General features: G+C 36.9%; 1 protein-coding gene across 1 annotated transcript in view; it reads right to left on the reverse strand.

The window, feature by feature from the left end:
* SLC26A5 (solute carrier family 26 member 5) overlaps nucleotides 1–26106 on the reverse strand; it is a 328189-nt gene that overhangs the window by 104494 nt on the left and 197589 nt on the right. The window contains exons 7-8 of the mRNA XM_053716543.1: nucleotides 18037–18189; nucleotides 14198–14280 (exon numbers count right to left, since the gene is read on the reverse strand). Of these exons, the coding sequence (XP_053572518.1) occupies nucleotides 14198–14280; nucleotides 18037–18189 (236 nt within the window). The remainder of the gene's footprint in view (nucleotides 1–14197; nucleotides 14281–18036; nucleotides 18190–26106) is intronic.

A 26106-nucleotide genomic window follows, 5' to 3' on the forward strand; every position in this document is an offset into this window, starting at 1 on the left:
TCCTAGCATCGGCCCTGGCTACACATATGGGAATGCTAGGGTCAATAAAGATCACTTGATTAAAACCATATTAAACATTTAATAAATATGCCCACTTGAACAGGTGGCTATATGGCAACTATGAGCTTAACTATCTTAACAAGGTGATCTCTAATACACAATACACAGAAAAGCAAAAGTACTATGTTTCATTATAAACTTTCACAATATATGTGTAGATCGCTCACTATGTTGTAGTGGTAACCAGAGTCTCATCTATACGATGCCAGTGCAGGTCAGTATGTATGTTATAACAATAAAGTCCCTCTGCAGACCCACAAAGCAGGGAAAACACTGTGAAACTCTAAAGGCGGTGGCTCTGATCCCATAGTCCACATTTGAACTTTCTTGTTTTAGTAATTGCCAAAGTGTAGATCCTTTATCAAGTTCGAAGCTTAGTAGACAATGGGCTCTCTGCAATATTACCTCCAGTTGCCTTTTTAAAGCGGTTAGTTGCACCCCTTTCTGCATGCTCTACAAAAGTTGTTGTCATCATGTCACCTTGCAGCTTTTAGAAATATCATCTATGACTGAAGCGGCCATTTGGGATTGAATGTACATTTCCTCATTAGTTTTAGTTGTTAACTGCCACTGTTCATCTGGAATCGCATGCAGTATAGTCCGCTTTTGCGAGAGACCTGGATGATGCGCTGCTTTTGAGCTACTGATTTTCACAGCGCATACCACTTCTGTAGGGTTGGCGTCAGTAATCTTTGCTGCCTCTATTAGATTTGTCACTATGACCGTCAAGCTCCGTGTGAGGTTTTGAAAATGCACATCAACTGTTAAACATACTTGCTGCTCCCATAAGTCGATAGCCGCCATCGTGGAAGTGTATATAGAGCGGTAGTGATCGCCACAAGGGTATGATACCTTGAAGCTGCGTTGCAGCTGAAGAGATGAGGGCACAATATACTCTAGAGTTTTAATAGGTGATATCTCCATATTAAAGGTGGATATACCAGGTTCTTCATCTGCAGCAGTAGCTGTAATACGGCAGGAACAGGGTAGAGTATAGTTTAGCCAAAATGTTGCGCACCTAAAAATTCAAGGCAAGATGGCTGCCGTTCATGCTCCCGTATCTCCGACCGTGATTCAAAAATATGTCCAGTTCTGCACAGGGAAATTTAACCAGCCCATTGACCAATTATTCTTTAGCTCCAGTAGATAAGGCAATCTGGAATCTTTGTTTTCCATATATTTAGCGGTCCTAAACTGGATATTTTGCGGTCTTAAAGGTACACTGTAGTCACAAATAAACTAATCATAGATCAAAAAATAATTAATAAAATAAATAGATTTACAATGCCCTTCATGTTTCTAAAATGTACCGTTTACAAGAAAATTATCTGCAATTTTTTAACCCTTTCCAAACCCACTCACTTTATAACTTGTAGCGTTGTCCAATCCGGGCTGACAATCCAGGTTGGAAGGTGGCAACTGTTATTCGATATGTGCATACGCAAGACAGCGCAATGTCACTGAATATGTCACTGTCTTCATATCGGTTCTAGATGCAGTAGACCCGCTCTATCGATCAGAAGACTGTGCTGCGCTGAATAGGTAAGTTAGTTGCGTGCGTGCGTGCGCTTAGAGAATATCTCTAGAATTAACGAGCAACTGAAAAAAACATAATTTATGTAAGAACTTACCTAATAAATTCATTTCTTTCATATTGGCAAGAGTCCATGAGCTAGTGACGTATGGGATATACAATCCTACCAGGAGGGACAAAGTTTCCCAAACCTCAAAATGCCTATAAATACACCCCTCACCACACCCACAATTCAGTTTAACGAATAGCCAAGTAGTGGGGTGATAAAATAAGCAGTAAAAAAACATAGAAAAAAGAGGAACTGGAAATATAATTGTGCTTTTATACAAAAAATCATAACCACCATAAAAAGGGTGGGTCTCATGGACTCTTGGCAATATGAAATTAATTTATCAGGTAAAGTTCATACATAAATTATGTTTTCATTCATGTAATTGGCAAGAGTTCATGAGCTAGTGACATATGGGATAGTAATACCCAAGATGTGGAAGTCCACAGAAGAGTCACTAGAAAGGGAGGGATAAAATAAAAACAGCCATTTTCCGCTGAAAAAATTAAATCCACAAAAAATAAGTTTTTCCTCATAAATAGAAAGAAAAAAAACTTAAAACATTAGCAGAAGAATCAAACTGAAACAGCTGCCTGAAGAACTTTTCTACCAAAGACTGCTTCAGAAGAAGCAAATACATCAAAATTGTAAAACTTAAATGTAAATGTATGCAAAGAAGACCAAGTTGCTGCTTTGCAAATCTGATCAACTGAAGCTTCATTCTTAAAAGCCCAAGAAGTGGAGACTGATCTAGTAGAATGAGCTGTGATCCTCTGAGGTGGGGACTGCCCCGCCTCCAAATAAGCTTTATGAATCAAAAGCTTCAACCAAGATGCCAAAGAAATGGCAGATGCTTTCTACCCTTTCCTAGAACCAGAGAAGACAACAAATAGACTAGAAGTCTTCCTGAAATCTTTAGTAGCTTCAACATATTTCAAAGCTCTTACAACATCCAAAGAATGCAAAGATCTTTCAAGAGCATTCTTGGGATTAGGACACACGGAAGGAACAACAATTGCTCTACTAATGTTAGCATTCACAACCTTAGGAAGAAATTTAAACGAAGTCCGCAAAACAGCCTTATCCTGATGAAAAATCAGAAAAGGAGACTCACAAGAAAGAGCAGACAATTAGGTAACTCTTCTAGCTGAAGAAATAGCTAAAAAAAAACAACACTTTCCAAGAAAGTAGTTTAATATCCAAAGCATGCATAGGCTCAAAAGGAGGAGCCTGCAAAGTCTTCAAAACCAAATTAAGACTCCAAGGAGGAGAGATTGATTTAATAACAGGCTTGATACGAACCAAAGCCTGAACAAAACAGTGAATATCAGGAATCTAAGCAATCTTTCTATGAAATAAAACAGAAAGAGCAGAGATTTGTCCCTTCAAAGTACTTGCAGACAAACCTTTATCCAAACCATCCTGAAGAAACTAAAATTCTAGGAATTCTAAAAGAATGCCAGGAAAATTTATGAAAAGAACACCATGAAATATAGGTCTTCCAAACTCGATAATAAATCTTCCTTGAAACAGACTTACGAGCCTGTAGCATAGTATTAATCACTGAGTCAGAGAAACCTCTATGACTAAGCACTAAGCGTTCAATTCCATACATTCAAATTTAACAATTTGAGATCCTGATGGAAAAACGGCCCTTGAGACAGAAAGTCTGGTCTTAGAGGAAGTGGCCAAGGCTGGCAACTGGACATCCAAACAAGATCCGCAAACCAAAACCTGGTGCTATCAGAAACACATACAATAGTTCCATAATGATCTTGGAAATCACTTTTGGAAAGATATAAGCAGGTTGGTAAAACCAAGGAACTGCTAAAACATCCACCGTCTCCGCCTGAGGATCGCTGGACCTGGACAGGTACCTGGGAAGTTTATTGTTTAGATGAGAAGCCATCAGATCTATTTCTGGAAGACCCCACATCTGTACAATCTGACAAAATACATCTGGATGGAGAGACCACTCCCCCGGATGTAAGGTCTGATGGATGAGATAATCCGCTTCCCAATAGTCTACACCTGGGATATGCACCACAGAAATTAGACAAGAGCTGGATTCTGCCCAAGAAAGTATCCAAGTTACTTCTTTCATAGCTTGGGGAATGCGAGTCCCACCCTGATGATTGACATATTCCAAACCTGAAGAGCCCTGAAGATAGCACGGAGTTCTAAAATATTGATTGGTAACCTCGCCTCTTGAGGTTTCCAAACCCCTTGTGCTGTCAGAGATCCCGAGACAGCTCCCCAACCTGAAAGACTTGCATCTGTTGAGATCACAGTCCAGGTAGGACGAGCAAAAGAGGCCCCCTGAATTAAACGATGATGGTCTAACCACCAAGTCAGAGAGAGTTGAATGTTGGGATTTAAGTATATCAATTGTGATATCCGAGTATAATCCCTGCACCATTGATTCAGCATACAAAGCTGTAGAGGTCTCATGTGAAAACGAGCAAAGGGGATTGCGTCCGATGCTGCAGTCATGAGACCATTAAACTTCCATGTACATAGCCACTGAAGGGAATTGTTGAGACTGACGGTTTTGACAAGCTGAAACCAATTTTATTCGTCTCTTGTCTGTTAAGGACAGAGTCATGGACACTGAATCTATCTGGAAACCTAAAAAGGTGAACCTTGTCTGAGGAATCAACAAACTCTTTGGTAAATTGATCCTCCAACCATGTCTTTGAAGAAACAACACAAGTTGATTTGTGTGAGATTCGGCTAAATGTAAAGACTGAGCTAGAACCAAGATATCATCCAAATAAGAAAACACTGCAATACCCTGTCCTCTGATTACAGATAGAAGGACACTGAGAACCTTCCAAAAGATCCTTGGAGCTGTTGCTAGGCCAAATGGAAGAGCGAAAAATTGGTAATGCTTGTCTAGAAAAGAGAATCTCAGAAACAGATAGTGGTCTGGATGAATCGGAATGTGAAAATAAGCATCCTGTAAGTCTATTGTGGACATATAATGACCTTGCTGAACAAAATGCAAAATAGTCCTTATAGTCACCATCTTGAAAGTTGGGACTCTTCGAAAACGATTCAAAAACTTCAGATCCAGAACTGGCCTGAATGAATTTTCTTTCTTTGGGACAATGAATAGATTTGAATAAAATCTCAGACCCTTTTCTTGAAATGGAACTGGTATTATTACACATGAAAGCTCTAGATCTGAAACACACTTCAGAAAAACCTGAGCCTTCATAGGAGGTCTTACTCTGAATCCTATTCGATACCCTTGAGAGACAAAACTCTGAATCCACTGATTTTGAACAGAATCTGCCTAAATGTCTTGAAATAATTTCAATCTGCCCCCCACCAGCTGAACTGGATCGAGGGCCGCACCTTCATGCAGACTTGAGGGCTGGCTTTGGTTAAGGCTTGGATTTATTGCAACTTGAAGAAGGTTTCCAATTGGAACCAGAGTCTTTAGGGGAAGGATTGGTTTTCTGTTCCTTGTTCTGTCGAAAGGAACGAAAAACTATTAGAAGCTTTAGATTTACCCTTAGATCTTTTATCCTGAGGCAAAAAAACTCCATTCCCTCCAGTGATAGTTGAAATAATTGAATCCAACTGAGAACCAAATAAATTGTTACCTTGGAAAGAAAGAGATAGTAATCTAGACTTAGATACCATGTCAGCATTCCAAGATTTGAGCCATAAAGCTCTTCAAGCTAAAATAGCCAAAGAAATAGATTTAACATCAATTATGATATCAAAAAACATAATTTATGTAAGAACTTACCTGATAAATTCATTTCTTTCATATTAGCAAGAGTCCATGAGCTAGTGACGTATGGGATATACATTCCTACCAGGAGGGGCAAAGTTTCCCAAACCTCAAAATGCCTACAAATACACCCCTCACCACACCCACAATCAAAACGAATAGCCAAGAAGTGGGGTGATAAGAAAAAAGTGTGAAAGCATAAAAAATAAGGAATTGGAATAATTGTGCTTTATACAAAAAAATCATAACCACCACAAAAAGGGTGGGCCTCATGGACTCTTGCTAATATGAAAGAAATTAATTTATCAGGTAAGTTCTTACATAAATTATGTTTTCTTTCATGTAATTAGCAAGAGTCCATGAGCTAGTGACGTATGGGATAATGACTACCCAAGATGTGGATCTTTCCACGCAAGAGTCACTAGAGAGGGAGGGATAAAATAAAGACAGCCAATTCCGCTGAAAAATAATCCACACCCAAAATAAAGTTTAAATTTTATAATGAAAAAAACTGAAAACATAAGCAGAAGATTCAAACTGAAACAGCTGCCTGGAGTACTTTTCTACCAAAAACAGCTTCAGAAGAAGAAAACACATCAAAATGGTAGAATTTAGTAAAAGTATGCAAAGAAGACCAAGTTGCTGCTTTGAAAATCTGATCAACCGAAGCTTCATTCCTAAATGCCCAGGAAGTAGAAACTGACCTAGTAGAATGAGCTGTAATCCTTTGAGGCGGAGTTTTACCCGACTCGACATAAGCATGATGAATTAAAGATTTCAACCAAGATGCCAAAGAAATGGCAGAGGCCTTCTGACCTTTCCTAGAACCGGAAAAGATAACAAATAGACTAGAAGTCTTTCGGAAATTCTTAGTAGCTTCAACATAATATTTCAAAGCTCTAACTACATCCAAAGAATGCAATGATTTCTCCTTAGAATTCTTAGGATTAGGACATAATGAAGGAACCACAATTTCTCTACTAATGTTGTTGGAATTCACAACCTTAGGTAAAAATTCAAAAGAAGTTCGCAACACCGCCTTATCCTGATGAAAAATCAGAAAAGGAGACTCACAAGAAAAAGCAGATAATTCAGAAACTCTTCTGGCAGAAGAGATGGCCAAAAGGAACAAAACTTTCCAAGAAAGTAATTTAATGTCCAAAGAATGCATAGGTTCAAACGGAGGAGCTTGAAGAGCCCCCAGAACCAAATTCAAACTCCAAGGAGGAGAAATTGACTTAATGACAGGTTTTATACGAACCAAAGCTTGTACAAAACAATGAATATCAGGAAGATTAGCAATCTTTCTGTGAAAAAGAACAGAAAGAGCAGAGATTTGTCCTTTCAAGGAACTTGCAGACAAACCTTTCTCCAAACCATCCTGAAGAAACTGTAAAATTCTCGGAATTCTAAAAGAATGCCAGGAAAAATGATGAGAAAGACACCAAGAAATATAAGTCTTCCAGACTCTATAATATATCTCCCTAGATACAGATTTACGAGCCTGTAACATAGTATTAATCACAGAGTCAGAGAAACCTCTTTGACTAAGAATCAAGCGTTCAATCTCCATACCTTTAAATTTAAGGATTTGAGATCCTGATGGAAAAAAGGACCTTGCGACAGAAGGTCTGGTCTTAACGTTAGAGTCCACGGTTGGCAAGAGGCCATCCGGACAAGATCCGCATACCAAAACCTGTGAGGCCATGCTGGAGCTACCAGCAGAACAAACGAGCATTCCTTCAGAATCTTGGAGATCACTCTTGGAAGAAGAACTAGAGGCGGAAAGATATAAGCAGGATGATACTTCCAAGGAAGTGACAATGTATCCACTGCTTCCGCTTGAGGATCCCTGGATCTGGACAGATACCTGGGAAGTTTCTTGTTTAGATGAGAGGCCATCAGATCTATTTCTGGAAGTCACCACATTTGGACAATCTGAAGAAATACCTCTGGGTGAAGAGACCATTCGCCCGGATGCAACGTTTGGCGACTGAGATAATCCGCTTCCCAATTGTCTATACCTGGGATATGAACTGCAAAAACTAGACAGGAGCTGGATTCCGCCCAAACCAGAATTCGAGATACTTCTTTCATAGCCAGAGGGCTGTGAGTCCCTCCTTGATGATTGATGTATGCCACAGATGTGACATTGTCTGTCTGAAAACAAATGAACGATTCTCTCTTTAGAAGAGGCCAAGACTGAAGAGCTCTGAAAATTGCACGGAGTTCCAAAATATTGATCAGTAATCTCACCTCCTGAGATTCCCAAACCCCTTGTGCCGTCAGAGACCCCCACACAGCTCCCCAACCTGTAAGACTTGCATCTGTTGAGATTACAATCCAGGTCGGAAGAACAAAAGAAGCCCCCTGAACTAAACGATGGTGATCTGTCCACCACGTCAGAGAGTGTCGTACAATCGGTTTTAAAGATATTAATTGAGATATCTTTGTGTAATCCCTGCACCACTGGTTCAGCATACAGAGCTGAAGAGGTCGCATGTGAAAACGAGCAAAGGGGATCGCGTCCGATGCAGTAGTCATAAGACCTAGAATTTCCATGCATAAGGCTACCGAAGGGAATGATTGTGACTGAAGGTTTCGACAAGCTGATATCAATTTTAGACGTCTCTTGTCCGTCAAAGATAGAGTCATGGACACTGAATCTATCTGGAAACCCAAAAAGGTTACCCTTGTCTGAGGAATCAATGAACTTTTTAGTAAATTGATCCTCCAACCATGATCTTGAAGAAACAACACAAGTCGATTCGTATGAGATTCTGCTAAATGTGAAGACTGAGCAAGTACCAAGATATCGTCCAAATAAGGAAATACCACAATACCCTGTTCTCTGATTACAGACAGAAGGGCACCGAGAACCTTTGTAAAAATTCTTGGAGCTGTTGCTAGGCCAAACGGCAGAGCCACAAACTGGTAATGCTTGTCTAGGAACGAGAATCTCAGAAACTGATAGTGATCTGGATGAATCGGAATATGCAGATATGCATCCTGTAAATCTATTGTAGACATATAATGCCCTTGCTGAACAAAAGGCAGGATAGTCCTTACAGTTAACATTTTGAATGTTGGTATCCTTACATAACTATTCAATATTTTTAGATCCGGAACTGGTCTGAAGGAATTCTCCTTCTTTGGTACAATGAAGAGATTTGAATAAAACCCCAGCCCCTGTTCCAGAACTGGAACTGGCATAATTACTCCAGCCAACTCTAGATCTGAAACACATTTCAGAAATGCTTGAGCCTTCGCTGGATTTACTGGGACACGGGAAAGAAAAAATCTCTTTGCAGGAGGCCTTATCTTGAAGCCAATTCTGTACCCTTCTGAAACAATATTCTGAATCTAAAGATTGTGAACGGAATTGATCCAAATTCCTTTGAAAAAACGTAATCTGCCCCCTACCAGCTGAGCTGGAATGAGGGCCGCACCTTCATGTGGACTTAGGAGCTGGCTTTGATTTTCTAAAAGGCTTGGATTTATTCCAGACTGGAGATGGTTTCCAAACTGATACCGCTCCTGAGGATGAAGGATCAGGCTTTTGTTCCTTGTTGTGACGAAAGGAACGAAAACGATTATTAGACCTAAATTTACCTTTAGATTTTTTATCCTGTGGTAAAAAAGTTCCTTTCCCTCCAGTAACAGTTGAGATAATAGAATCCAACTGAGAACCAAATAATTTATTACCCTGGAAAGAAAGGGAAAGCAGAGTAGACTTAGAAGACTGTTACGGTACCAACAGTGTACCAAGGTTAATATCAGATGAACAATGTCCTGCATAGGGAATCAGCAATTCACAACCCAGCCAGTTTTCAGGTTTAAAACAGAATGACATTTATTAAAAGGCTATGCCTAGTATTTATGCAGGTCTGACCCCCCCCCCCCCCCCCAGATGGGGGTTGAAAGGCTGTTGTACATTACATGGAGGGAACAAGCCCTTTGACATGATACAATAGAATTATATTACTTAAACACTTCAACCACAAGACACTTCAACCACAAGACACTCTTGGCCCTTCTTATCACTTGGCCCTTTCTCTCTGTAGGTGATCAAACAATAGAATGCTTAGCACTAATTAGATTATAGCTGGAGCCAGCAACTCTGTCTTTAGAAATTAGTTTCTTAGCTAAACACAATTAACTCCTTCAGTCCTGACAGAAGGGTCTGTCACAAAGACATATCAGCATTCCAAGTTTTAAGCCATAAAGCTCTTCTAGCTAAAATAGCTAGAGACATATACCTGACATCAACTCTAATGATTTACATTACAGGTTGGTTAGTTAGAGAAACTAACCGCAAAAAGATACTTTATAAGCACTCAAAAAGACCCCAATAGTATAGAGTAGAAACGGAATCACACAAATTAAAACGTAAATCTTTATTAGAAATATTTAAAATTGGGTTAATTAAAACTAAAATGCTGGTTTGGAGATCCCAGTACAAAGACTGGATATTATAAACTAGAACCTCTTAGTATAAAGATGTGTAATGGCAGAATAAAGGACACTGGCTTATACTGCACAAATATAGGCAATATGAATATTTGTGCAGTATAAGCCAGTGTCCTTTATTCTGCCATTACACATCTTTATACTAAGAGGTTCTAGTTTATAATATCCAGTCTTTGTACTGGGATCTCCAAACCAGCATTTTAGTTTTAATTAACCCAATTTTAAATATTTCTAATAAAGATTTACGTTTTAATTTGTGTGATTCCGTTTCTACTCTATACTATTGGGGTCTTTTGAGTGCTTATAAAGTATCTTTTTGCGGTTAGTTTCTCTAACTAACCAACCTGTAATGTAACTTGTTGATACATAGCACCCAACCACATACTATTGGATGATACTAGGGCCAATGACCTTATTATTGAACGGTTAAGATCCTATATATTACTTATGAGTGGTGCCATCAATTCAATTTGAATCAACTCTAATGATATCAAAGATGGCATCACAAATAAAATTATTAGCATGTTGAAGAATAATAATAATGCTATGAGAATTATGATCTGTTACTTGTTGCGCTAAAGCTTCCAACCAAAAAGTTGAAGCTGCAGCAACATCCGCCAAAGATATAGCAGGTCTAAGAAGATTACCTGAACACAAGTAAGCTTTTCTTAGAAAGGATTCAATTTTCCTATCTAAAGGATCCTTAAAGGAAGTATCATCTGCCGTAGGAATGGTAGTACGCTTAGCAAGAGTAGAGACAGCCCCATCAACCTTAGGGATTTTTTCCCAAAATTCTAATCTGTCAGATGGCACAGGATATAATTGCTTAAAACGTTTAGAAGGAGTAAATGAATTACCCAAATTATTCCATTCCCTGGAAATTACTTCAGAAATAGCACCAGGAACAGGAAAAACTTCTGGAATAACTACAGGAGATTTAAAAACCTTATCTAAATGTTTAGATTTAGTATCAAGAGGACCAGAATCCTCAATTTCTAATGCAATTAGGACTTCTTTAAGTAAAGAACGAATAAATTCCATTTTAAATAAATATGAAGATTTATCAGCATCAACCTCTGAGACAGAATCCTCTGAACTAGAAGAGCCATTATCAGAATCAGAATGATGATGTTCATTTAAAAATTCATCTGAAAAATGAGAAGTTTTAAAAGACTTTTTACGTTTACTAGAAGGAGGAATAACAGACATAGCCTTCTTAATGGATTTAGAAACAAAATCTCTTATGTTATCAGGAACACTCTGAGTATTAGATGGAACAGCAACAGGTAATGTAACTTTACTAAAGGAAATATTATCTGCATTAACAAGTTTGTCATGACATTCAATACAAACAACAGCTGGAGGAACAGCTACCAAAAGTTTACAGCAGATACACTTAGCTTTGGTAGCTCCAGCACCAGGCAGCGATTTTCCAGAAGTATCTTCTGACTCAGCTTCAACATGGGACATCTTGCAATATGTAATAGAAAAAACAACATATAAAGCAAAATTGATCAAATTCCTTAAATGACAGTTTCAGGAATGGGAAAAAATGCCAGTGAACAAGCTTCTAGCAACCAGAAGCAATAAAAAATGAGACTTAAATAATGTGGAGACAAAAGTGACGCCCATATTTTTTTAGCGCCAAATAAGACGCCCACATTATTTGGCGCCTAAATGCTTTTGGCGCTAAAAATGATGACACATCCGGAACGCCAACATTTTTGGCGCAAAAGAACGTCAAAAATGACGCAACTTCCGGCGACACGTATGACGGCGGAAACAGAAAAAAAATTTTGCGCCAAAAAAGTCCGCGCCAAGAATGACGCAATAAAATGAAGCATTTTCAGCCCCCGCGGGCCTAACAGCCCACAGGGAAAAGTCAAATTTTAAGGTAAGAAAAAAATTGTTTTATTCAAATGCACTATCCCAAATATGAAACTGACTGTCTGAAAATACCAATTTACCAACCAACCTGCTGCGGAGCGCATATCAACGTAGAATCTAGCACAAACTTACTTCACCACCTCCATAGGAGGCAAAGTTTGTAAAACTGATTTGTGGGTGTGGTGAGGGGTGTATTTGTATGCATTTTGAGGTTTGGGAAACTTTGCCCCTCCTGGTAGGAATGTATATCCCATACGTCACTCTTGCTAATTACATGAAAGAAATAGCATCACAGAGAAAATGATTAGCATGTTGAAGCAAATGAACAATGCTAGACAAATCAGGATCTGTTTCCTGTTGCGCTAATCTATCCAACCAAAAAGTTGATGCAGCTGCAACATCAGCCATAGCAATGGCAGGCCTGAGAAGATAGCTAGAAATTAAATAAGCTTTCCTTCCATAAGATTCAAGTTTCCTATCTAAAGGATCTTTAAAAGAAGTACTATCTTCCATAGGAATAGATGTACGTTTGGCAAGAGTATAAATAGCCCCATAAACTTTGGGGACTTTTTCCCAAAACACTAATCTAGCCGCTGGCAAAGGGTACAACTTTTTAAACCTAGAAGAAGGAATAAAAGAAGTACCAGGCTTAATCCATTCCTTAGCAATCACATCAGAAATAGCATCAGGAACTGGGAAAACCTCAGGAGTAACCACAGGAGGTTTATAAACAGAATTTAAATGTTTACTAGTTTCGATATAAATAGGACTGGACTCCTCAATATCCAAAGTAACCAACACTTCTTTCAATAAGGAACAAATATACTCAATCTTGAAAAGATAAGTAGATTTGTCAGTGTCAATGTCTGAGGTAGGATCTTCAGAATCAGAGAGATCCTCATCAGAGGATATTTCAGTATGTTGTCGGTCATTAGAAATTTCATCAAATTTATCAGGTTTTAAAAGACCTTTTACGTTTATTAGAAGGTGGAATAGCAGACAAAGCCTTCTGTATCGCATCAGCAATATAAGCTTTTATATCAACAGGGATATCATGTACATTAGATGTTGAAGGAACAACAGAAACTGTACTAGTACTGATGGAAACATTTTCTGTGTGCAAAAGCTTATCATGGCAACTGTTACATACTACAGCTGGATATATAATCTTAGCTAACTTAACAACAGATACACTTAGATTTGGTAGAACTGTGATCATGCAGCAGGGTTCCAACAGTTGCTTCTGAGACAGGATCAGATTGAGACATCTTGCAAAATTTAAAAGAAAAAACAACATTAAAGAAAAATTTACAATTTCCTTATATGGCAGTTTCAGGAATTGGGAAAAATGCAAACAGCATGGCCCTCTGAGTATATAGAAGGCAAGAGGCATATAGGAATTGGGTTAAAAAATAAACTACATTTTTTGGCACCAAGTATGACGCACAACGCAAAAGGAAGTTTAAAAGTTTAAATTTTTTGGGGCGCCAACAACATCCGGAAATGACGCAACTCGTATCATAACAGACGCAACCTCGTGCAAGGAAAACCTGGCGTCAATTAAGACGCTGGAAATTACGAACTTGCACCAAAGACGTACCTTTGCGCCAAAAAATTCTCGTGCCAAGAATGATGCAATAAATAACAGCATTTTGCGCTCTCGCAAGCCTAATTTTGCCCGTGAAAGAAAAAACAGTCAATTTGAAAAAAAGGACTAAACCCCAGGTAAGACGAATAACTTCCTGAACATGCTTCCCAAACTGAAACTGACAGTCTGCAAAAGGAAATACACATAGACCTGACTCATGGCAAATATAAGTAAAATACATATATTTAAAACTTTATATTAATACATAAAGCGCCAAACCATAGCTGCGAGTGTCTTAAATAAGAAAAAACATACTTACCGAAAGACACCCATCCGCATATAGCAGATAGCCAAACCAGTACTGAAAAAGTATCAGTAGAGATAATGGTATATAAGAGTATATCATCAATCTGAAAAGGGAGGTAGGAGATGAATCCCTACGACCGATAACAGAGAACCTTTGAAAACATTTTTTTCTGCCCAGCCCTTCTTCAAGGGGCATTTTTGTCAGTGAGTACTACTAAAGGTAAGCCAAGATAAGAGTTATACTTACCAATATATCCATTTCTTTTTCAAAGTGACATATGAATCTCACCTTTGGGCTTTCTGGGTTTCATTTGATCTCCCAGATTTATAGTTATGTGTGAACTGCTTCATCTTTGCAGACCTCAAACAAGGCCTAGCTTGGCTATATATGAACACAAGCTAGGAAGAGTAGGGCTATATGCAAAATAAAAATCCCTATTTATCCACACCAACATTTATTTGTATTTACTATTTTGTAGTTAGCTTACCAATTTAATTCTTAATAATACTAATCATAACATGGCCACATGGAATATGTATATATTTAAAATCACTTACCCAGTAGGGATATGTCCAACAATTTCTACACCATAGGTGCCTGAAAGGTTTAATCCAGTTGAGATTCCAGTTGAAATTATTACCTACAAATGGGAAAAACAATTGTTGGGTATATAATATACATAGTCAGGTGACCTTGTGTGACAAACAGACTAAGCAGGGTTTAAATCTTACACTGGCCTAGATTCCAATCTTTGCGAGAACCCACTGAAAAGTATCTGGAACATTATTTTTTTTAAATGTATTTATTTCATTATTTATTGCAGTTGTTTCTAAGCTATACCAAGCAAACTATATGCAACAGGGGTATAGAATGATTTTCAAGTAGGTAATTGTAAGAGATATTCACAAAGTAAAAGATGTAGTAAAATCAAAAGCGAGTCAAAACAGAAATTCAATATTGATGACAATTACAAAATGCAATTTTTCACTTAAATAATATGATTTCAGAACATATATGCAAATAAATTTCATACCATTTCAAGTAATTTTATAATTAAAATGTTTAAACCTCTAAACACTTCAATGTAGTCATAAATTAACATTTCATAGTTTAATTATGTGTTTTGAACTATATTTTTTAACAAACAAAAATCAGACAGTCTAGGTTATTAAAGGGACAATGTACTGAACCAATTTTTTTTCTTTCATGATTCAGATAGAGCATGCAATTTTAAGCAACTTTCTAATTTACTCCTATTATCGATTTTCTTCATTCTAATGCTATCTTTATTTGAAAAGCAAGAATATAAGTTTAGAAGCCGGCCCATTTTTGGTTCACAACCTGTGTGTGTTGTGCTTGCTGATTGGTGGCTAAATGCACTCACCATTAAACAAGTGCTGTCCCTGTTCTGAACCACAAATTGTCTGGCTCCTTAGCTTAGATGCCTTCTTTCTCAAATAAAGATAGCAAGAGAACGAAGAAAAATTGATAATAGGAGTAAAAAAGAAAGTTGCTTAAAATTGCCTGCTCTATCTGAATCATAAAATAAAAAAAAATTGGGTTTAGTATCCCTTTAAAGTGAATGTAAATTTTGATGCTAAAGTGCCCGGTTTTTAAAAATTCGATTAAAAACAGGGGCACTTTAATTCATCAAAATTTACATTTCACTTGTGCCGTGAATTTTTTTTTACCTTTTAATCTTGACAGCAGCTCCAGCTTCCTCCACCCGTCGCAAAGCCTCTTCCTGGGTCTAAAATGATAAATCCGGCTTCCTCCAATCACGGCATTGATCAGATACGGATTCCCCCGGGGGGGAAGCCGTGATTGGAGGATGACCTAGCCATCATTTCTGACATCAGAAATGGCTTGCGACAACCGGAGGAAGCTGGAGCTGCTGTCAAGATTAAAAGGTAAGTATTTCTTCACAACGAGTGAAATGTAAATTTTGATAAATTAAAGTGCCCCTGTTTTGAATCAAATTTTTTAAAAAACGGGCACTTTAGTATAAAAATTTACATTCACTTTAACATGTGCAGGAACTTGGGCATTTCTTAGCTATTTGCAGAGATTTTTTTTTTATAGTGTTACTAAAAATAGGCAAATATTAGTTTTAAACTAGTCCAAGGTGAAGCATTTGAAAAGTTAAAAAAAATATTCAAAAGTATGTTTTCTAATGAATTGGAATACTGATGACAAATTTTCTCTATGTAAGGTGTAGGGATATTTATGTTGGCTAAATTAATTAGGAAACGATTAGATAAATGGTTATTGTGAGGTTAACAGACTTATTGAAATGGGCTTGAATTTGAAAAGAAAATTAAATCTCCATTTCATAAATACTGGGACATAACTACCACCACCCCGCCCCACCCCTTGTGCTCCGTGCGGGATTGCCACAGGTTGGGGAATTCTGTCCAGCTATCTGCCTACAGCCTTTCAGTGTCCTGGTTTTTAGGGACTACTTGAGCCATGCCCATGGCCAGCGAAGGCCCACAGCCCAACAAAACCAGTCCACAGTTCCATGACCCTGCCCCCCAATGCTGCTCCACTCACAAAATGCCAGTGGACCACTTGCCCACAAGCTCTTTAACATCTCATGTCCGAGAAAACATCCAGGAAATGTTGGGAGGTTTGTTGAAAGGCCATTTGGGTGGATTGATATCCAGGGCAAATAGCTTTAGACCTAGTTGGTCCAGTAACAGTATTACTGTAAATGACTTTTGTTCGTTTCTAGGTCTCATAACAATTAAATACACATTGTGCCACCTTTTGTCTGCTATATGTAGCTGGGGACATTTATAAAATAACCTTTACATACAAATGCCAGCATCAAAAACATACTGTAGAAAAAAAATGATTTTGATAAAGTCTTCCAGAATATAAACACAGACAAACTGACAGCAGAAGGCCAACCTAGTCATATTGCTCATATTGCTTCCTGGCATGTAGGATGAATTCATTCCCTGTATAGTTTAAGCAAATCTCCATCATTTTTTTTAATTTCCTTAATATAAATAATCCCATATTACTTAATCATATTAATGACATTTTACACTAATTATGTCATGACATTTGTCAACAAATGTAACAGCTCTACTGTTAGATATATAACCAGAAATGTGAAATATAACCAGAAATGTGAAATATACTCATTATGAGAACATTAGTGCTATTATTTTATTTATAGCTTATTACAACCTCCCATGTTTGTGCACATTACTATAGACAGGAATCTGTATTTTACCTATAGGTGCTCAGCAGTGTGGTGGCATAACAAACAAAAACACTGCATTTATACATACACATGCCGGTCAACAAAAAGGCACCCCACACACTGGCTGAAACAATGTCAACGTTTGCAAATAAATAAATACAGAAATAAACAAACAGTGGAGGTGATCATGTTTTTGGCAATGTTTAACAACCTAATAAACAAACAAATCAACCTGCAGCCTGTCACAAGTCAAACTATAGGTCACAATATGGTCCACAAAGATTTTCAATCTTGCAACAACAGAGGTGTTCAATAGCTGTTCTATATCTATCATTAACCAGCAGGTGGCAGGCTGCCCATACAGGAAATATGACTTCTAACTCCTTCCTGTTGCCTTTCTCCTACACATTTTTTTTACTCTCTTACGTTCCTTTCTATCACCTATACAACAGTTGTATTTCTCTCTTTGCTTCTATCATAATGGCAATTTTCCTCCCAGTTGTACCTGTTTGTTAGGTGACTTTAAAAGACAAAAATATTGCAAGAGTAAATAAAACAAACACTGGTCTAATTATAGCATTAAATTATGATTTTAACTGGCACGGTGTATATGTTATTAAAAGAAACTAAGAAAGAGCCATAAACTATGTAATCTCTGTTAGGTGCAACCCAGCCTGCTATGTATGATACTATTAAACAAAAAAAGGGAAAAGAAAAGAAGAAAGTTAAGTAGAAAGCGGCTTAGGGGCACTATCTTCTATAGTTAAAAGTTAATTCTTTATTTGGAATAATTAAAATCCCATATTTAATAAATACCTTGAGATGCACACAAACACCACAAGTACATTTTGGTCCATAAACGGACCTTTCTCAATGTGAGACGGCCCACATCCAAGTGGATAACTGCAGTTTATTAACTTAAATCAATTTATCCTATCTCATTACCCTTACTGGTCTCAAGGTATTTATTAAATATGGAATTTTAATTAATACAAATAAAGAATGAACATTTAACTATAGAAGATAGTGCCCCAAAGCCGCATTCTACTTTCCTTTCTTCTTTTCTTTTCCCTTTTTTGTTTAATACTAATTATAGCATTGACATATTTATCAATTTCTCTTCAAATCTACATTTTATTAGGTATATGTAGCTTTAGGTTTTATTTGCAATTTTATACTTACCACTATAATCTCCATAGGAATGGGAACTGGCAATTTCTTCTTAAATCGATCATTAATTTCCTTTGCCCCCAAAAGCATCAAGATACAGACAAGACCCACAATCATGGAGGCAATATTAGTTGTTGTTATATTGGATAGCACAGCAACCAAACTCTGTAACGACACAAACAAAGAACAGGTTACTTCTTGTCCTTTTACAGACAGAGAATTCACAGATTCTGAAATTTCCCATGAGAAAAATAATATAATTTGACTGAAGTGAGCCCCATACTAGTTTAAAATGGCAATAGGGATATAAAATGACAACTGAAGATTTGCAGATACGTCATGTTGTCACATATTGGCTACATCCAGTTAAAAGCTGTTTCAGAAGAACTATCCTGTTTTATTAGCATTGAACATTTCTTGAACTATAACATATGACAAAATGGTACAATCAGACTTTTTGATATCATTGTGGCCTCAAAGAATATTTGAGCTCAATTGTGTAAATTAGAGACTGGTAATTTTAGAATTTGTGAAGAATATGAAAGCACCACAATAACAATTAGTATTCTATGCATTAAACACCTTAGAAAATCTACAAAGAAGGGGTCTTTATAACAAACTCTATGAGGTTGTAGTAGAGCCAAATCTACATTACTTCAAATAAGCACAAACTGAATTGAGCTGTTCAAAATATATTAGTTTATTTCTAATATATCCTCTGAATACAACATTTAAACAGTACAAAAGAAAAAACTAAAAAAAATTAAATCTATACTTAAAGGCCAGCAATAGTCAGTCCAACACCTAGGTTGCAATGCACATCACTATGGGTAACTCCTCACTATCTACAAAGGAGATAATTCCAAACAGCAAAATGTGTGACAGCATACAGCAAATTTATTATTTAAAAGGGTTAAACAGGGTTACAGGCAATGTTTTGGGAAACATCCCTTACTCATGCTAACAAACAAACTGCTAAACAATCACAATTTATAAGATAGCACCACTAGATGGTGCTGTAATCACTTTGAGAATTAACCCTAAAGGGATATTATACACTCATTTTTTCTTTGCATAAATGTTTTGTAGATGATCTATTTATATAGCTCATAAAGTTTTTTGTTTTTTTAAATGTATAGTTTTGCTTATTTTTAAATAACATTGCTCTGATTTTCAGACTCCTAACCAAGCCCCAAAGTTTTATGTGAATACTGTCAGCTACCTTCTCCAGCTTGCTCCTGTTTGTGTAAAGGGTCTTTTCATATGCAAAAGAAGGGGGAGGGTCTGATTTCCCACTTGCAGTGGGCTTTCCAGCTACCTTTTCAACAGAGCTAAACTAAGAACTTCTAAGTAAGTTTTTAAACAGTTTTATACTGGATTTTTATATCAGTATCTGTGCATCTTATTCTTTATAGTAGTGTCTATTACATGCAGTTATATTAAAATGAGTGTATATGGTATTCAGTTAAATACAACGGACTAATCCTATCTGGACATAGAGGTATATCATCTAATAAATACATAGAAATACATACTAAATAAAGTATCAAGCTATTTACAATAGAGCACTGGCTATTTTATAGCAGTATTTAGCAACAATATTTTTTAGCAACAGTAATTATTTACAACATTATTTTTAACCATACCACAATATTACTCTAGAGAAAAACAGACAATTCCCAATCCCTGATCATCCCAATTGGTTCTAATGTACCCAATTCATGAATCCAGAATGCTTCTCTTTGTTTTAACATTATCTCTCTGTCACCTCCCCTACGTGGTTTAGGTATATAATTGATTATTTGAAACTGAAGTTGGTTAATGGCATGATTTTTTTTGCAAAAACTGATGGGCAACAGGAGCAGTTTTAATACCTGTTCTAATTGTACTTTTGTGTTCTATGATCCTGTCACGTATACATCAAGTAGTTTCACCCACATAGCCCCGCCCACATGGGCATTTAATCAGATAAATGACATATTGGGTATGACATGTATAATATCCTTTTATATGATACTTTTTACCATTACTTGGATGATAGAACACTGAACCTTTAATTAAATTACTACAACAGGAGCAGTTCAAACATGAGAAACATACTTTATTAATAGCGGGGTTTTCCTTTACTAGGACCTATATTAGCTTTGATTAATTGACCTTGGAGATTCCTACCTCACTTATATGTCGGCAATGGCAAATTCTGGAATTCTAGAATGTTAGGGTTACAACTAGATAAAATACCCCAATGTTTCCTTATGATTTTCTGAACAGTGGGACTCAGGGAATTATACTCAGAGACAAAGGCTATACGTTTACAACCATCATTCTTCGTTTCCTTTTTTTTTAGGTTTCAATAAACCTTCTCTAGGAATAGATAGAACTGATGCTATCTCTTTGTTGATCATAGGTAACGGATAGTCTCGCTCCACTAACCAATTTCCCATATCTATAAGTCTACTCTTAACCACATTTTCATCTGATACAATTTGTCTAACTCTTAAAAGTTGACTGCGTGGTAAAGAGTTGATTAAAGCTATTACGGTCTGTATTAGTACATCCTGTCATAATGATTTTAGTGTCTAAAAATTCAATAAAGTCCTCACTCCAGGTCAACTTGAATTTTATATGACTAGTATCTGAGTTCAAGTCAAGCCTTTTTTAACAACACACTAAGCTAAGCACTTATAATAAAGATACTATTCACTTGCAACATCTTGGCTCTTCTGTAATAAGAGCTCTTTTATTCCTGCTCAGTCTAATCATAGTGTTAAAACATATCCACTTGGTAAAACATGATATTGAAATACTTAATGTAAAAACAAATCAAAATAAGAGACAAAATCTGAATTGTGCTACTAAAATGTATATATCAAATTTTTTTCATAAAAGGTATTTTAAAGCTTTAAACTCTTTAAAACAAAAACCTGACATTATACTAAAGAGAGCCGACAAGGGTGGTGCAATAGTTATGATGACTAAAGAGGATTATACTAACGAAATTAGGAGACAATTGAATGATAGGAATGTTTAAAAGAAATTACCCAACACTCCCTTATTTGCTATACAAAAAGAGCTGAATAGAATTTTGGCTACAGCCTCAAAAAATAACATCATTGGGAATGATGTAATCAAATTTCTTACAGTTAAACACCCTCATACTCCTGTGCTATACATACTTCCTAAAATTCATAAAAGTCGTAACACTCTCCCGGCCGCCCAATTGTTGCAAGCACTGGCTCCATTCTGACACAAGTATCAATTTTTCTAGCTCGTATATTAAGACCCTATGTGGAACGATCATCATCATTTATTAAAGATACAAGTGATTTTCTTTTAAAGGTTTATACTCTCTAGCATTTCCCTCTGATACTGTTCAGTCTTGATGTAGAGAGTCTATATACGTCTATAACACATGCAAGTGGGATAGGAGCAGTTAAATCTGTACTTTGCACTGATAACCATTATAGCAAAGTTCAAGTAGATTTTCTGTTACAATTACTTGAGATGGTACTTTATTGTAACTATTTTCTTTTTTGAAGATGACTACTTTTTACAAATTCAAGGTACAGCCATTAGGCCCAACGTTGCCCCAAATTATGCCAATATTATTATGAATATATTTGAAGAAAAATTAGTTTTTTCTAATAGATGGTTTGTTCAATGTGGCACCAGTTGGTGGCGCTACATTAACGATAAATTTGGCTGGGCAACATTGGAACCCTTATGGCCTTTGTTGATGACTTGAACTCAGCTACTAGTCATAAAAAAACTTAAAGTTGAACTGGAGTGAGGACTTTATTGAATTTTTAGACACTAAAATCATTAAGACAGGATGTACTCTAAAAGCAGATTTATTTAGAAAAAATAAAGACCGTAATAGCCTTCTAGTTCATGATAGCGCACATCCCCCCGCTCTAATTAACTCTTTACCACACAGTCAACTTTTAAGAGTTAGACGAATTGTATCAGATTATAATGTGGTTTAGAGTAGACTTATAGATATGGGAAATAGGTTTGTGAGGCGAGGCCTATGTTCATCAAAAAAATAGCATCAGTTCTATCTATTCCTAGAGAAGGTTTATTGAAAACTAAAAAAAAGGAAACGAAGAATGATGGTAGTAAATGTATAGCCTTTATCTCTGAGTATAATTCTCTGAGTCCCACTGTTCAGAAAATCATAAGGAAACATTGGGGTATTTTATCTAGTTGTAACCCTAACATTCTAGAATTCCCGAATTTGCCTATGCCGGCATATAAGCGAGGTAGGAATCTCCAAGATCAATTAAACAAAGCTGATATAGGTCCTAGTAAAGGAAAAACCCAGAGTTACATCACCACCATTAAAGGGACAGTCTAGTCAAAATTAAACTTTCATTATTCAGATAGAACTTGTAATTTTAATCAACTTTGCTTTGTTCTCTTGGTATTCTTATTTAAAACAAAACCTAGGTAGGCTCATATGCTAAATTCTAAGCCCTTGAGGGCTGCCTCTTATCAAATGTTTTTTAAATTCCTTTTCACAACAAAAGACTGATAAGTTCATGTGGGCCATATAGAAAACACTGTGTTAATGCACAGGGAGTTATTTAAGAGTTAGCACAATACAATACTAAATGCAACTCAATAGATAAAAAACAGTCACAGTTATGTGATCAGGGGGCTGGAAGAAGGTTCTTAGATACAAGGTAATCACATAGGTAAAAAGTATATTAATATAACTGTGTTGGCTATGCAAAACTGGGGAATGGAAGGGATTATCTATCTTTTAAAACAATACAAATTCTATTATAGACTGTCCCTTTAATAAAGGATGTTTCCCATGTTTGAACTGCTCCTGTTGTGGTAATTTAATTAAAGGATCAGTGTTCTATCATCCAAGTAATAATAAAAAGTATCATATAAAAGGATATTATACATGTCATACCCAATATGTCATTTATCTGATTAAATGCCCATGTGGGCGGAGCTATGTGGGTGAAACTACTAAATGTATACGTGACAGGATCATAGAACACAAAAGTACAATTAGAACAGGTATTAACACTGTTCCTGTTGCCCATCATTTATTGCAAAAAAAAACAAACAGAATTTATGCTTACCTGATATGGTGAGTCCACGGCGTCATCATTTACTGTTGGGAATACCACTCCTGGCCAGCAGGAGGACGCAAAGAGCACCACAGTCAAACTGTTAAGTATCGGTGTAGAGGTTGAAGAAAAAGTGGACAAAAGGAGAAATTGCCACTAACTAGTATGCATAAATATATAGCACTCTGAGCCCAGACTATTGGGCAGGGTTAGCTATATCGGAATTAAACATAATCTCAGGACATCAGCATCGTAATAATACTCCAACGTGGTATGAATAAATAATCAGTATGGCCTGTTCATTAATAAATTCTTGAAATACCACTAGGTAATAGCAGATGGGGAAAATTCTCCCACTAGCTATATGAAGTGATTCTACAGTGTTGTAAATAAATCTCAGTACACAAGTTCTCAAGTGCCTGCACATATAGCTACATCCGTAGTGTCAAAGGTTAAAACTAAGTGCTGGGACACTGGATACTAATAACATTAAAGTACTTGTGAGTACAAATGGCCAGTATATGCCAGATTAGTGTACAAGGTTATCAGACAGTTCAGGTATATGGTGCAGACTGGCTTCAGTCTTATGTGGCGCAATAACTAACATTACCCACAGCATTTACACCTAATTGCAAAGGTGTAATATATAATCAAAATAGTGACGCCCAACAGCCCACATATGGGTGAATTATACCTAACGGTACGAGTAACACATAGACAACCTGAAAGCAGATGTATAATTGTGGTGTGGCCAGGCTGTGAATGTTATGCTTCAACACATGTATGAGGTAATACCATCAGCGTGTACCAGATTTATTGCGCCACATAAGACTTAGAAAATTATCAGGCAAAAACTAGAGTACTAATACTTACAGTCAGTAACATCGGTGCAACATGTGCGCCTTTCTCTAAATAATACAACATTACAATATATTGTTCAATAATATCATTTCGGCTGCAAAATGTGTGTCTAGACTGTAAATTAATTATTGTTCTTATGACATATTGTTGACAGCTTACAACCGCAATTATAGCAGTTTACCGCCAACTTAGGTTATGAGTATCTACTGCTTCCAAACACTTTTTATTAAAAGACTTTATTGACAAATAGAATTATATAATGCTGTCTGAAATACTAAGTGTACTACTACCTAATTGCGGGGCATATAAGTGCGCCTGTGTAAAATGATTTAACTTAATCTTCGTATATATTACCTAATAATAAACAATATTACGGGATTAGATTACGGGTACTAATGTGCGCCTAAGCTTTTAAGCCAAACTAGCATTGACATATCCCCTGATACTAGATAGACTGCATTAATAACCAATAGCGGCAACAGTGTGTCCATTATTAGAACACTGGCAAACACTAGTGGCTGAAGTTTTATGTTACTCTGGTAAGATAGGTTTATGTCTGATAAACTTCAATGGTTTTGAACAATAGTGTCACTGCATAGAATCAGTAATTACGGTGCAATATGTGCGCCTATTTCTAAATAACACAGTGCAGCAGTATATTCGTTGCATAAATTTGGGTGCAAAATGTGCGCCTTGACTCTTAACCTATTATCAGTCTGATGATATATTGCTGTTAACCAATAACCGCAATTACAGTGATTTACCCTTCACTCAGATTCAAAGTATTATCTACTCCTAATATTTTTTGCTCTAAACCTATGTCTACGTATAAGAGCTTCATAATTCAGACGCAGAAACATTGGGTGTAAGACTACCTAATAATAATTTTCCCAATAACCGTATATAATGTCTGACGATAAGCAGTAGAAGAATAATGGTGCAAATGTGCGCCTGAGCTTTCGAGTTCAAATACCATTGACATATCCTTTGATGTTACCAGTGCTCTAACGTACAGCCACAGGATATAAAGTCTGTATATATTCTGTGACTAATAACACCACTACACAGATGCTAATATAAATTGTGAGTATATCTTATAAATAGGAGTAAGAGTACTAAATGATGTACAATTTACACCCCTACACACTCCTCGATAATAATATATAACCGACTATTCGTGTGACTAGTAAGCCATGTTATCCAGGAGTAGAAATTGAACCATAGGTATCCAATAATCATATTGTACTAAATTAAGTACTATTATCATCTGATTAAGATGTCCTAATATACCCACGTACATCTAAGAACATATTACCGATCAGATCAGAAGGATATTACCATACTTGTTTGCCCAATTTGTATTGTCCATTTGGGAAATATATCCCTATATATTATTTGCTACTACCTACTAACGAGGGTTAAGCTGAAGAACACCTCCGGTTGGAGTTCCCACTCCCTGGGATGAAAAGTCTATCTGCTCAGAAAATCCGCTTCTCAGTTGTCCACTCCTGGAATGTGGATGGCAGATAGGCAGCAATTGTGAACTTCCGCCCACTGAACAATCCGAGCCACCTCTTTCATAGCTAAGGAACTCCAAGTCCCTCCCTGGTGGTTGATGTCCGACTGAAACCTGATAAACTGGGCTAAATACAGCTGAGGCCAAGCCATAAGAGCATTGAAAACCGCTCTCAACTCTAAGATATTTATGGGAAGAGCAGACTCCTCCCGAGTCCAAAGTCCCTGAGTCTTTAACGAGTCCCAGACTGCTCCCCAGGCTGGCGTCCGTGGTCACAATTACCCAGGAAGGTCTTAGAAAAAAAAAGTCCCCTGAGACAGATGTTCCTGAGAAAGCCACCACGGGAGAGAGTCTCTTGTCGACTGATCCAGATCTATTCTTTGAGACAGATCTGCATGGTTCCCATTCCATTGACTGAGCATGCATAACTGCAGAGCTCTCAGATGGAATCTAGCAAAGGTAATGATGTCCATTGAAGCGACTATCAGACCAATTACCTCCATACATTGAGCCACTGATGGCCGAACAGTAGACTGAAGAGAGAGGCAAGAATCTTGGCCTTTCTGACCTCTGTCAGAAATACTTTGATCGATAGAAAATCTATTATGGTCCCTTGAA

Source organism: Bombina bombina, chromosome 6 (assembly GCF_027579735.1).
Source record: "Bombina bombina isolate aBomBom1 chromosome 6, aBomBom1.pri, whole genome shotgun sequence".
Classification (NCBI taxonomy): domain Eukaryota; kingdom Metazoa; phylum Chordata; class Amphibia; order Anura; family Bombinatoridae; genus Bombina; species Bombina bombina.